Below are 12,900 nucleotides of genomic sequence, written 5' to 3'. Positions count from 1 at the left end.
GCTCGTCAGATTGTCGTGACTGGCTCCAGCTCGTCGTGACTGGCTCCAGCTCGTCAGATTGTCGTGACTGGCTCCAGCTCGTCAGATTGTCGTGTCTGGCCCCAGCTCGTCGTGACTGGCTCCAGCTCGTCAGATTGTCGTGACTGGCTCCAGCTCGTCAGATTATCGTGACTGGCTCCAGCTCGTCAGATTGTCGTGACTGGCTCCAGCTCGTCAGATTATCGTGACTGGCTCCAGCTCGTCAGATTGTCGTGACTGGCTCCAGCTCGTCAGATTGTCGTGACTGGCTCCAGCTCGTCAGATTGTCGTGACTGGCTCCAGCTCGTCAGATTGTCGTGACTGACTCCAGCTCGTCAGATTGTCGTGACTGACTCCAGCTCGTCAGATTATCGTGACTGGCTCCAGCTCGTCAGATTATCGTGACTGGCTCCAGCTCGTCAGATTGTCGTGACTGGCCCCAGCTCGTCAGGTTGTTGTGACTGGCTCCAGCTCGTCAGATTGTCGTGACTGGCCCCAGCCTGTCAGGTTGTCGTGACTGGCTCCAGCTCGTCAGATTGTCGTGACTGGCCCCAGCCTGTCAGATTATCGTGACTGGCTCCAGCTCATCAGGTTGTCGTGACTGGCTCCAGCTCGTCAGATTGTCGTGACTGGCTCCAGCTCGTCGTGACTGGCCCCAGCTCGTCAGATTGTCATGACTGGCTCCAGCTCGTCAGATTGTCGTGACTGGCTCCAGCTCGTCTTGTTCACCATGAAAACATCCAGTTCGATGGCAACTTGTAGATTCAGTGGGTTGTCCCAACTACTGGTGAAATTGATGGGCAGAGACATAAAACCAAGGATTTGGAATCAGTTACCCTTTCTACATCCTACTCGATGTCCAGTTCCACTGACTTCGGTAAACAGGAGATGCAGCAGATACACTAACACCCATTCACCCAATAACATGGGCGGCACGGTAGCACAGTGGTTAGCACTGTTGCTTCACAGCACCAGAGTCCCCCGGTTCGATTTCCGCCTTGTGTCACTGTCTGCGTGGAGTCTGCACGTTCTCCCTGTATCTGTGTGGGTTTCCTCCGGGTGCTCCGGTTTCCTCCCACAAGCCCCGAAAGATGTGCTGTTAGGTGAATTGTACATTCTGAATTCTCCCTCAGTGTACCCGAACAGGCGCCGGAATGTGGCGACTAGGGTCTTTTCGCAGTAACCTCATTGCAGTGTTAATGTGAGCCTACTCGTGACACTAAAGATTATTATTATTTGCTATCCCACCCAAGATGAATTTTCATCCCTCGGTATTTTCTACCGTTGGGAAGATTGTTTTTATTCTGGTTCTTTAACCATTGAATCATAGAATGCTTGGTACAGAAGAAGGCCATTCGGCCTGTTATGTCTGTACTTGCTCACTGCAAGAGCAATTCACCTATTGCCACTCCCCAGTCTTCCCACACCACTACCCCCCCCCTGTGAATCTTTCCTCTTCAGATAATAATCTAATTCCCTTTCGCAATCCACAGTTCAATCTGCCTCCATTGCACTTTCGGGCGGCGCATTCCAGATCACTCGCTGGGTAAAAAATCTTTAGAGAGGTGCAGGGGAGGTTCACCAGGATGTTGCCTGGTATGGAGGGTGCTAGCTGTGAAGAAAGGTTGAGTAGATTAGGATTGTTTTCGTTGGAAAGACGGAGGTTGAGGGGGGACCTGATTGAGGTCGACAACATTATGAGAGGTATGGACAGGGTGGATAGCAACAAGCTTTTTCCAAGAGTGGTGGCGTCAATTACAGGGGGTCACGATTTCAAGGTGAGAGGGGGAAAGTTTAAGGGAGATGTGCGTGGAAAGTTCTTTACGCAGAGGGTGGTGGGTGCCTGGAACGCTTTGCCAGCAGAGGTGGTAGAGGCGGGCACGATAGCATCATTTAAGATGTACCGAGACAGATATATGAACGGGCAGGGAGCAGAGGGAAGTAGATCCTTGGAAAATAGGTGACAGGTTTAGATAAAGGATCTGGATCGGCGCAGGCTGGGAGGGCCGAAAGGCCTGTTCCTTTGCTGTAATTTTCTTTGTTCTTTGTTCTAATCTCGCTACATAACTGAAGTCCCTCATCCCTGAAGCCATTCTCGCAAATCTATTCGGCACGTCCCTCTAATGCCTTCGCATTCTTCCTTAAAGTGCGGTGGTGAGAAAGGCCAGAGCCGTGGGTTTTTGCACAGGTTTCATGGTAACTTCTGTCTTTTGTACTCTATGCCTCTACTTCTAAAGCCCTGGACCTCATATGCTTTATTATCTGGGCTCATAACCTAGTTGAGATGCTCCGGTTTCCTCCCACAGTCCAAAGATGTGCAGGTTAGGTGGATTGGCCATGCTAAATTGCTATTAGTGTACAAAAGTGCCCTTAGTGTTGGGTGGGGTTACTGGGTTATGGGGATAGGGTGGAGGTGTGGGCTTGGGTAGGGTGCTCTTTCCAAGAGCTGGTGCAGACTCGATGGGCTGAATGGCCTCCTTCTATGATTCTATGATCTATTCTTCCCACCAAAATGAATCACTCCACGTTGCTCTACTTGTATATTTTTTTGTTTCTGGAACGTGTTCAATTTAACTTTTAAGAGTCCCGACGGTTTGTCTGCATCAAAATTGGGGCCCCAAGAAATCAAAGGCTTTTCATGGCACCTTTACCCCCTCCCGTCTTCTACTCAATAACAGACAGAGACACCCAGTCAGCGCAAGAACAGCAATCGTTTAATATAGTTTAAAGCCAACTACCTTTTTAAAAAAATAATTCCAATGACATGCAGGAGTATACGTTCTATTTTGTGTTTTTGCATATATAAAGAAAAGATCCGCAATGCGACTCGAAATTAAGAATGTTAAATTTAATTATTTTTTTTAATGCTTCACCAACATGGCTGCCAGAAAACTCGAGACAAGTTGGCCTCACAGCGACAGTCGCAGGAGCTTCATTTGATTATTTGGAGCGGTTCCGGGTGAAAAGAAAGCGAACAGTTTTCCGGTCATTGTCCCCTTGTGTGTGTATAAATGAGACATGTTCTCGGCATTGTAAAACGAAACTTGCCCGCCCTCATAGTCCAAATAAATGCCAACCTTTTTTGGATTCAGTTGAAGTGCGAGGTAATCTACCTGCTGCAGGTTTCTCTCCCTCTGTGCAAAGAATCCCAGCAACCACTGCAGCCAATTGACCACGTGAGGACTGACGACCCAGTAGCCATTTCTCGCGATCAGATCTTCGGACTCTCCTCTGCGTACCGACTCTCTCACGACCCCGAGCGTCCACTTGGCCCCCTGGTCCACCTCGACCTCCCAGTAGTGTCTCCCCGATGTAAACCCTTGCGATCCCAGCACACAGAGGCGATGCTGAAACCGGCTCGGATTGTCCGGGAGTTTCTGCTGCAGATAACCAACTCTTACCCTGGTCATGCCTTCCGACAAGGTGAGGCTGGGGTGCGCCGATTTGGCGCACAGGTTCAAATGGGTCAATGCTGTAAAGAAACCAGAACATTAGTACCGCTGAAGTAAAGTACAAAAGGCTGTAGCACGTTGAGATGGAATTCCAGCATCCACACGTGCTGTGGAGGGAGTAACAAGAGTTGATATTTTGAGTCCAGTATTGTACATTGTACTCAGTGCAGTACATTGAGTTGGAATATGTTGAGATAATAATATTTAGATAACTTAAGAACAAGGAGCAGGAGTAGGCAATTCAGCCCCTTCAAGCCCACTCCGCCATCCAATATGATCATGATCATTTAGAATACTGTGAGCAATTTTGGGCCCCACACCTCAGGAAGGACATACTGGCACTGGAGCGGGTCCAGCGGAGATTCACACGGATGATCCCAGGAATGGTAGGCCTAACATACGATGAACGTCTGAGGATCCTGGGATTATATTCATTGGAGTTTAGGAGGTTGAGGGGAGATCTAATAGAAACTTACAAGATAATGGATGGCTTAGATAGGGTGGACGTAGGGAAGTTGTTTCCATTAGCAGGGGCGACTAGGACCCGGGGGCACAGCCTTAGAATAAAAGGGAGTCACTTTAGAACAGAGATGAGGAGAAATTTCTTCAGCCAGAGAGTGGTGGGTCTGTGGAATTCATTGCCACAGAGGGCGGTGGAGGCCGGGACGTTGAGTGTCTTTGAGACAGAAGTTGATAAATTCTTGATTTCTCGAGGAATTAAGGGCTATGGAGAGAGAGCGGGTAAATGGAGTTGAAATCAGCCATGATTGAAAGGTGGAGTGGACTCGATGGGCCGAATGGCCTTACTTCCGCTCCTATGTCTTATGGTCTTATGGCTAATCTCATCTCGGCCTCAACTCCACTTTCCTGCCCGGTCTCCATAACCCTTTAACCCATTACTAATTAAAAACCTGTCCACCTCCTCCTTAAGGTTACTCAATGTCCCGGTATCCACTGCACTCTGGGGCAGGGAATTCCACAGATTCACGACGCTTTGAGAGAAGTGATTTCTCCTCATCTCTGTTTTGAATCAGCTACCCCTTATCCTAAAACTGTGACCTCTCGCTCTGGAATACCCCACAAGAGGAAGGATTCACGCTATGTCTATTTTGCCATTACCGTTTATCATCAGGGCGGCACGGTAGCATTGTGGTTAGCACAATTGCTTCACAGCTCCAGGGTCCCAGGTTCAATTCCCGGCTTGGGTCACTATCTGTGCGGAGTCTGCACTTTCTCCCCGTGTGTGCGTGGGTTTCCTCCGGGTGCTCCGGTTTCCTCCCAGAAGTCCAAAGATGTGCAGGTTAGGTGGATTGGCCATGATAAATTGCCCCTTAGTGTCCAAAATTGCCCTTAGTGTTCGGTGGGGTTACTGGGTTATGGATATAGGGTGGGGGTGTGGGGTTGGGTAGGGTGCTCTTTCCAAGAGCCGGTGCAGACTCGATGGGCTGAATGGCCTCCTTCTGCACTGTAAATTCTATGAAATCTTCTATACCTCAATTAGCTCTCCTCTCATTCTTCTAAACTCATGAGGGTATGGACCTAAACTGCTCAGTCTCTCTTCATAGGACAAACCCCTCATCTCTTGAATCAATCCAGTGAACCTCCTCAGAACTGCCTCCAATGCAACTACATCCCTCCTCAAATAAGGTGACAAAACTGTACACAGTACTCCAAATGCGGCCTTATTTACATTTTAAAAAATAAATTTAGAGTACCCAATTCATTTTTTCCAATTAAGGATCAATTTAGCACGGCCGATCCACCTACCCAGCACATCTCTGGGTCGTGGGAGCGAAACCCACGCAAACACGGGGAGACTGTGCAAACTCCACACGGACAGTGACCCAGAGCCGGGATCGAACCTGGGACCTCGGCGCCGTGAGGCAGCAGGGCTAACCCACTGTTCCACCGTGCTGCCCCTTTGCTTACATTTTACTCTGGCTACCTTGCGCAGGTTCAAACAATAGCACTCATTTGGGTGCTTCTGGACATTAATTATCTGTGTAGTTTTACGCAAACGCAAAGCTGCTCAGAGACTTTACAATTTGATGACGCGGTGGGTGGATTTGGGGCACAGATTCAAATGGGTCAAAACTATAAAGATTTATACCGATGAAGTAATGTACAAAAGGCACACTGAAATAAAACAACATGCTTTAAAATCCTGAGGGGTAGTGACAAGATGGATGTGGAGAAGATGTTTCCTCTTGTGGGAGAATCTGGAACTAGGGGGGGCGGTCACTGTTTAAAATAAGGGTCCAGCGGTTTAAGGGGGAGATGAGGGAATTGTTTTCTCTCAAAGGGTTGTGAGATTCTGGAATTTTCTTCCTGGAAGCAGAACCTGGGAATAGGCGGAGGGAGAGAGATTCTTCATTAACAAGGGGGTGAAAGGTTATGGGGGGGGTGGGCAGCAATGTGGGGTTGAGGTTAACAATCAAGGCCAGTCATGGTGTTACTGAATGGCGGAGCAGACTCAAATGTGCCAAATGGCCTACACCTGCTCCTAGTTTGTATGTTCGTATGATCCAAGTCAGATATCGTAGTATCATTGAATCCCTACAGTGCAGAATAGGGCCATTCGGCCCTTCGAGTCTGCACCGACCCTCTGAAAGAGCAGCCTATCGAGGCCCAAACCCCACCCCATCCCCGTAACCCCACCTAGGGGCAATTTAGCCAACCCACCTAACCCGCACATCTCTGGACTGCGGGAGGAAACCGGAGCACCCGGAGGAAACCCACGCAGACACGGGGGAGAACGGGCAGACTCCGCGCAGAGTGCCACCCAAGGTCGGAATTGAACCCAGGTCCTTGGCGCTGTGAGGCAGCAGTGCTAACCACTGTGCCGCAGTGCTAACCACTGTGCCGCAGTGCTGCCCTTGCAGATATCTGCAAGTGTGGTGTGCCAACACAACTGTTCTAGTGCCCAGCCTCAGGAGATAAACTCGCCTTCCAGCTTCCTGACAGGTCGACCTGACCCTTACTGGCAACGGTCGTTTCAACTTAACTTGCCCACGTGATTGGGCGCGATGCAAAATCTGAATTTCACCCTACCCAATCAGTTTCCTGAAAGTTTGATTAAAATTGTCCCTTTTGGTATTAAACGGTCGACCATTTCTGGTCCGAAAGTCGACCTATAATGTGTACAGGTCAAAGATTACTACTTACCTCTTCACCTCATTCAATTGAGCCAAGATAATGTGAAATGAAAATGAAATGAAATGAAAATCGCTTATTGTCACAAGTAGGCTACAAATGAAGTTACTGTGGAAAGCCCCTTGTCGCCACATTCCGGCACCTGTTCGGGGAGGCCGGTACGGGAATTGAACCCGCGCTGCTGCCTTGTTATGCATTACAGGCCAGCTATTTAGCCCACTGTGCTAAACCAGCCCCTTGTATTCTTGCCAGGTGAAACCGGGTTGAGTTCAACAAATCATTCGGAATTAAATGATATTTTAAAACTGGGATTAAGGCCTGAATTTCAGGCTCCCCTGCCAGCGGATTGTCTGGCAAGAGGGTGGTATGAAATAGAAGGAACAGGCTTTCTGCTGAGTGATTTCCCGCCCAGCCACCCCCAACTTTGCAGCATTTTTATGCTGGGACGGACAAGGACTCGTACCTCAAGGCTGGCCCTTACCTCAACTGCCACCTTTACTGGCCACACAAGGACCTTTTCCCACATGGCAATCAGTAGCTAGTGGTGTCCCTCAGGGATCAGTGTTGGGCCCACAACTGTTCACAATTTACGTAGATGATTTGGAGTTGGGGACCAAGGGCAATGTGTCCAAGTTTGCAGACGACACTAAGATAAGTGGTAAAGCAAAAAGTGCAGAGGATACTGGAAGTCTGCAGAGGGATTTGGATAGGCTAAGTGAATGGGCTAGGGTCTGGCAGATGGAATACAATGTTGACAAATGTGAGGTTATCCATTTAGTAGATGATTGTAGTTTTTGGTTTGATATTAAATTATGAAGGAAATAGATTGGATAGATGCGGGCAGGTTGTTTCCACTGGCGGGTTAAAGCAGAACTGGGGGGCATAGCCTCAAAATAAGGGGAAGTAGATTTAGGACTGAGTTTAGGAGGAACTTCTTCACCCAAAGGGTTGTGAATCTATGGAATTCCTTGCCCAGTGAAGCAGTAGAGGCTCATTCATTAAATGTTTTTAAGATAAAGATAGATCGTTTTTTGAAGAATAAAGGGATTAAGGGTTATGGTGTTCGGGCCGGAAAGTGGAGCTGAGTCCACAAAAGATCAGCCATGATCTCATTGAATGGTGGAGCAGGCTCGAGGGGCATGGTGGCCTACTCCTGCTCCTAGTTCTTATGTTCTTATGGCCTCAATTTTCTGGGTCCGGTGGCTGCTGGGCCTCATTCACCACACCCATTCCGCCTCTCTCTTGACACCCAGTTGCCCACTTTCCTTGACCCCAGGCCTTCCCTGCACTCTCCAACCTCCGACCCCCGAAGGCATTACCTTTCCGTCCAGTTCCAAGACTCGGTTCTCCCACCTACATGCACTTCACCTTCTGTCCACCGGAGCTCCCGTCGCTGCGGTGACGAGAGACCTATCTGCCAATCAGGTTGGAGCTGGCAACGCTCCAAGGTCGGACTTCCTCTCGAGCGAGGGGCCCCAGGTCCCGCCTGAAGCCAGATGGCCGACATTCATTCAAGCATGAAATGTCTGCGGGGCAGGGAGAGTTGGCAGGGTTGCGTACCCTACCGACTCTTTGGAAGGCGGGCAGGAAATTCCCGCCCTCCGGAAAATCCTGGCCCAAGATTCTGAAGCGCAGTATCACATTTTCGTAAGTACGATTGAAGGAATTTAAAATGGCCTGTTGAGATTGGCATAGATTTTGATCAGCAATTGGTGTCTACCTGGTTTGATTGATTTCCTCATCTGCCTCCATACGATGTATTGAAGGGGACCTCCAAATTCACCAATCAGCGTATTCACAGGAGATTCACTTTCTTGTCTGCTTTCATTGCACCTTCAAAAAAATGATTAATAATTAGAGATCAACACTGCTCAACTCTTACAATGCGAGACAGAAGAATCAACTAACGAAATAGGGAATTACTTACCCACCAATAAGTACTTTCACCTCCTGAAATAAAAAAGTATAAAATATCAATTCACGTTGCAAATATTGACTGTAGTTTTCAGTTTGATATTAAAGGGAAACCTGCTGTAATTTTCGCTATTTTGATATCCTGCTATTTTGCCAACCCTACATACTGCGCATTGAAGGTTCCTATCCCGGGCATGTCCCACATTCGCTCTCTCCCCCACATTCATTCTCTCTCTCCCCCACATTGTCCCTCTTACCCACATTCTCCCTCTCTCCCCCACATTCTCTCTCTCCCCCACATTGTCCCTCTCCCCCATATTCTCCCTCTCTCCCCCACATTCTCCCTCTCTCCCCCACATTCTCCCTCTTTCTCCCCCACATTCTCCCTCTCCCCCACATTCTCCCTCTCTCTCCCCACATTCTTCCTCTCTCCCCCACATTCTCTCCTTCATTCTCCCTCTCCCCACATTCTCCCTCTCTCTCCCCCACATTCTCCCTCTCTCCCCCACATTCTCCCCTTCATTCTCCCTCTCCCCCACATTCTCCCTGTTTCTTCCCCACATTCTCCCTCTTCCCCACATTCTCCCTCTCTCCCCCACATTCTCTCACCCCACATTCTCTCTCTCCCAGATTTGTTCTCTCTTCCCTCCCACATTCCCCCTCTCCCTCACACATTCCCCCCTCTCCCCACATTTCTCCTCTCTCCCCCACATTCCCACACTCTCCCCCACATTGTCCCTCTTACCCACATTCTCCCTCTCTCACCCACATTCTCTTTCTCCCCCACATTCTCCCTCTCCCCCACATTTTCTCTCTCCCCCACATTCCCCCACTCTCCCCCACATTGTCCCTCTTACTCACATTCTTCCTCTCCCCCACATTCTCTCTCCCCCCCACATTCTCGCTCTCCCTCACACATTCTCTCTCTCCCCATCATTCACTCTCTCTCTCCCATTCTCTCTCCCCCACATTCACTCTCTCCCCACATTCTCTCTCCCCCACATTCTCTCTCCCCCACATTCTGTCTCTCCATCTATCTCCCACATTCTCTCTCTCCCCCACATTCTCTCTCTCTCCCAGATTTGTTCTCTCTCTTCCCCCCCACATTCCTCTCCCCCCCAATTCCCCCATCTCTCCCCCACATTGTCACTCTTACTTACATTCTCTTTCTCCCCCACATTCACTCTCTCCCCCACATTGTCCCTCTTACTCACATTCTCTCTCCCCCACATTTTCCCTCTCTCCCACATCCTCTCTCTCTTCCCCACATTCTCTCTCTCTCCCACATCCTCTCTCTCCCCCACATTCTCTCTCCCCCCACATTCTCTCGCCCCCACATTCTCTCTCTCCTCCAGATTCTCTCTCTCTCTCACCCACATTCTCTCTCTCCATCTATCTCACACATTCTCTCTCTCCCCCACATTCTCCCTCTCTCTTGCCCCCACATTCTCTCTCCCCCACATTCTCTCCCCCACATTCTCTCTCTCTCCGCCCCACATTCTCTCTCTTCCCCACATTCTCTCTCCCCCCCACATGCTCTCTCTCCCCCACATTCTCTCTCCCCCACATTCTCCCTCTCTCTCCCCACATTCTCCCTCTCTCCCCACATTCTCTCTTTCTCCCCCATATTCTCCCATTCTCTCTCCCCCACATCCTCTCTCTCTCTCCCGAAATTCTCTCTTCCCACTTTCTCGCTCTCCCCACATTCTCTTTCTCGGCCCCAGATTTGCTCTCTCGGCACAGTAGCACCGTGGTTAGCACTGTTGCTTCACAGCACCAGGGTCCTAGGTTCGATTCCCGCTTGGGTCACTTTCTGTGCGGAGACTGCACATTCTCCCCGTGTCTGCGTGGGTTTCCTCCGGGTGCTCCGGTTTCCTCCCACAAGTCCCAAAAGTCGTGCTTGTTAGGTGAATTGGACATTCTGAATTCTCCCTCAGTGTACCCGAACAGGCGCCGGAATGTGGCGACTAGGGACTTTACACAGTAACTTCAATGCAGAGTTTATGTAAGCCTATTGTGACAATAAAGATTATTATTAATAAAGATTATTATCGGGGAAGCACCGTTGCGCAGTGGGTTAGCCCTGCTGCCTCACGGCGCCGAGGTCCCAGGTTCGATCCCGCCCCGGGTCACTGTCCGTGTGGAGTTTGCACATTCTTCCCGTGTTTGCGTGGGTCTCACCCCCACAACCCAAAAAGATGTGCAGGGTAGGTGGATTGGCCACGCTAAATTGCCCCTTAATTGGAAGAAGATAATTGGGCATTCTAAATTTATTTAAAAAAAATAAAGATTATTATCTCGTCCACATTCTCTCTTAGCGGTCCCCTGATACGCTCTCGGGAGCCAGTCAGTTTAAGTGCAATTAGAAATGGACAACACACGCCTGCTGCCCTGTGACCATTATCGGGTTTCAGGTAGTTAGTTACAAAGCAACATCACTCTTCCTCTACCTCACCATGCTTCTCTGCATTATACCCCTTCAAGGCTGCAATTATTTGAACATATTCTGAGTCAAAATATCTAGCCCCAATGGAAAATAAGTGAATATTTCTATAATTACACTGGGAGGCCAAAACAGACGTAGCTCTCTTTAATCTTCATTTTCATAATTCCCCAAAATTGGGAGAGATTTGTCTCAATAAAATGAATGAAATCTCCACATTCTAAATGAGGGGTGCCTTTATTTATCGGCTTGACGAGCAAGAGTGTTACCCTTATAATGGTTGAAACAGCAGCTGCAGGGGGGTTCAAGAAGTACCTGCAGAAAATTCCACATCACTTGGCCGAAGGAAAGATTCATCTCAGCAGTCGTTCTGGCTCCGCTCCTCCCTCTGGACAGCATTTCTTGCTCTCTCCGGTTGAGTCTTCTCTTCATCTCCTGTTCTTCTTCATTAAGAATCTGGTGCAATTCAGCAAATTCCCCTTCGAAACGATGTGTCAGCTTCTTCGCCTTCCTCTGCAGAAAATAACAAGACTGCATTGTACTCCCTTTGACAGGAGACGAGTATCCATAACAGAAGATTAATTCCAATTATTAATTCGGAAGCAAGCTGGAAAAATTCCAGTTTCCAACCTCTGATGTAGTTGAATGAGCGGAGACATTTTTGAGTTAAATAAAGATACCAGGGATAAAATATCAAAGAGAAAATTGAGGGCATTATTTGTTTAATTTTCTTCGTGCATTTTATTGATGGTATGTGGGTGCCGCTTGTTAGGCCAGCATTTGTTGCCCTTTGTAAGGTGGTGGCGAGCTGCGTCAGATCATAGAATTTACAGTGCAGGAGGCCATTCGGCCCATCGAATCTGAACCAGCCCATGGAAAGATCACGGTACCGAAACCACCCTATCCCATAAACCAGTAGCCCCATCTAACATTTTTGAAAGCTGAGGGCAATTTATCACGGCCTAGCCACCTCTCGTCTCGTGAATGAGTCATTTGGCATTGGCAGAGATATGTTCAACAAAAAATAAAGCCCACACCCAGTGGGCTGCTGAACAATTACTGGCGGGAACGGTGAAGGAAGATGCCCCCCCCCCCCCCCCCACCTTGATGTGCCCAGTGTTGGGGCTGGTCGGGAAGGACACACTCAGCTTCTCGACAGTCTCTCCTCCTCTTCCTTGCCAGGCCAGAGTCAGGGACCGCACCGTGCTCACGATATTCGCCATCTGCCTGTTTGGCCTCAGCGCCTTCCCCGGCGACAGGAGCCGACACTCGGGGCAAGAGCTGTCGCCCCCCAGCCAGAAGCCCAAAATGCAGGCTCGGCAGAAGCCATGCCCGCAGTCCAGGGAGACGGGCTCCTCCAGAAAGTCCAGGCAGATGGAGCATGAGACCTCCTTGGTCAGGTTCTCCAAGTGTTTCCTTTCCTCCATTTCAGGCCGGCTGCTGCTGCGCATTTTCTCACTCTCACTTTCGCTTTGCTGAGGAAGGGTGGGGTTCACAGCCCGGCCACCGCTGCGGGGGCCACACCCTGAGCCACAGGTAGAATTCCCCCAGATCCAACTCCTCATTGACAGAAAGTTGGTGGGGGTAAGGGGGGTTAGGTGGGAGGGGTGGTGGGGGAGTCTGAGTTTGGGGGGGAGTGGGGGGCACTGAGTCGGGTGGGGTTCAGGGGGGCTGAGTTGGGTGGGGTTTGGGGGCTGAGTTGGGTGGGGTTTGGGGGCTGGGTTGGGAGGGGTTTGGGGGCTGAGTTGGGAGGGGTTTGGGGGCTGAGTTGGGAGGGGTTTGGGGGCTGAGTTGGGAGGGGTTTGGGGGCTGAGTTGGGAGGGGTTTGGGGGCTGAGTTGGGAGGGGTTTGGGGGCTGAGTTGGGTGGGGTTTGGGGGCTGAGTTGGGTGGGGTTTGGGGGCTGAGTTGGGTGGGGTTTG

At 49.9% G+C, this 12,900-nt stretch overlaps 1 protein-coding gene across 1 annotated transcript; it reads right to left on the bottom strand.

Annotated features, from left to right (window-relative positions):
- Positions 1–2,710: 2,710 nt before the first annotated feature.
- On the bottom strand, positions 2,711–12,512 carry LOC140390354 (nuclear factor 7, ovary-like). The gene is made up of 5 exons (XM_072475430.1): positions 12,084–12,512; positions 11,296–11,493; positions 8,551–8,573; positions 8,344–8,456; positions 2,711–3,490 (listed from the first exon to the last, which is right to left on the bottom strand). Exons 1-5 carry the CDS (start codon positions 12,429–12,431, stop codon positions 2,928–2,930), a joined length of 1,245 nt encoding a protein of 414 aa, XP_072331531.1. The 5' UTR covers positions 12,432–12,512; the 3' UTR covers positions 2,711–2,927.
- Between the last annotated feature and the right edge of the window lie 388 nt (positions 12,513–12,900).

Source organism: Scyliorhinus torazame, chromosome 14 (genome assembly GCF_047496885.1).
Source record: "Scyliorhinus torazame isolate Kashiwa2021f chromosome 14, sScyTor2.1, whole genome shotgun sequence".
Lineage (NCBI taxonomy): Eukaryota > Metazoa > Chordata > Chondrichthyes > Carcharhiniformes > Scyliorhinidae > Scyliorhinus > Scyliorhinus torazame.
Note: the sequence above shows the minus strand (reverse complement) of the source record. Positions and strands in the feature narration are given on the sequence as shown.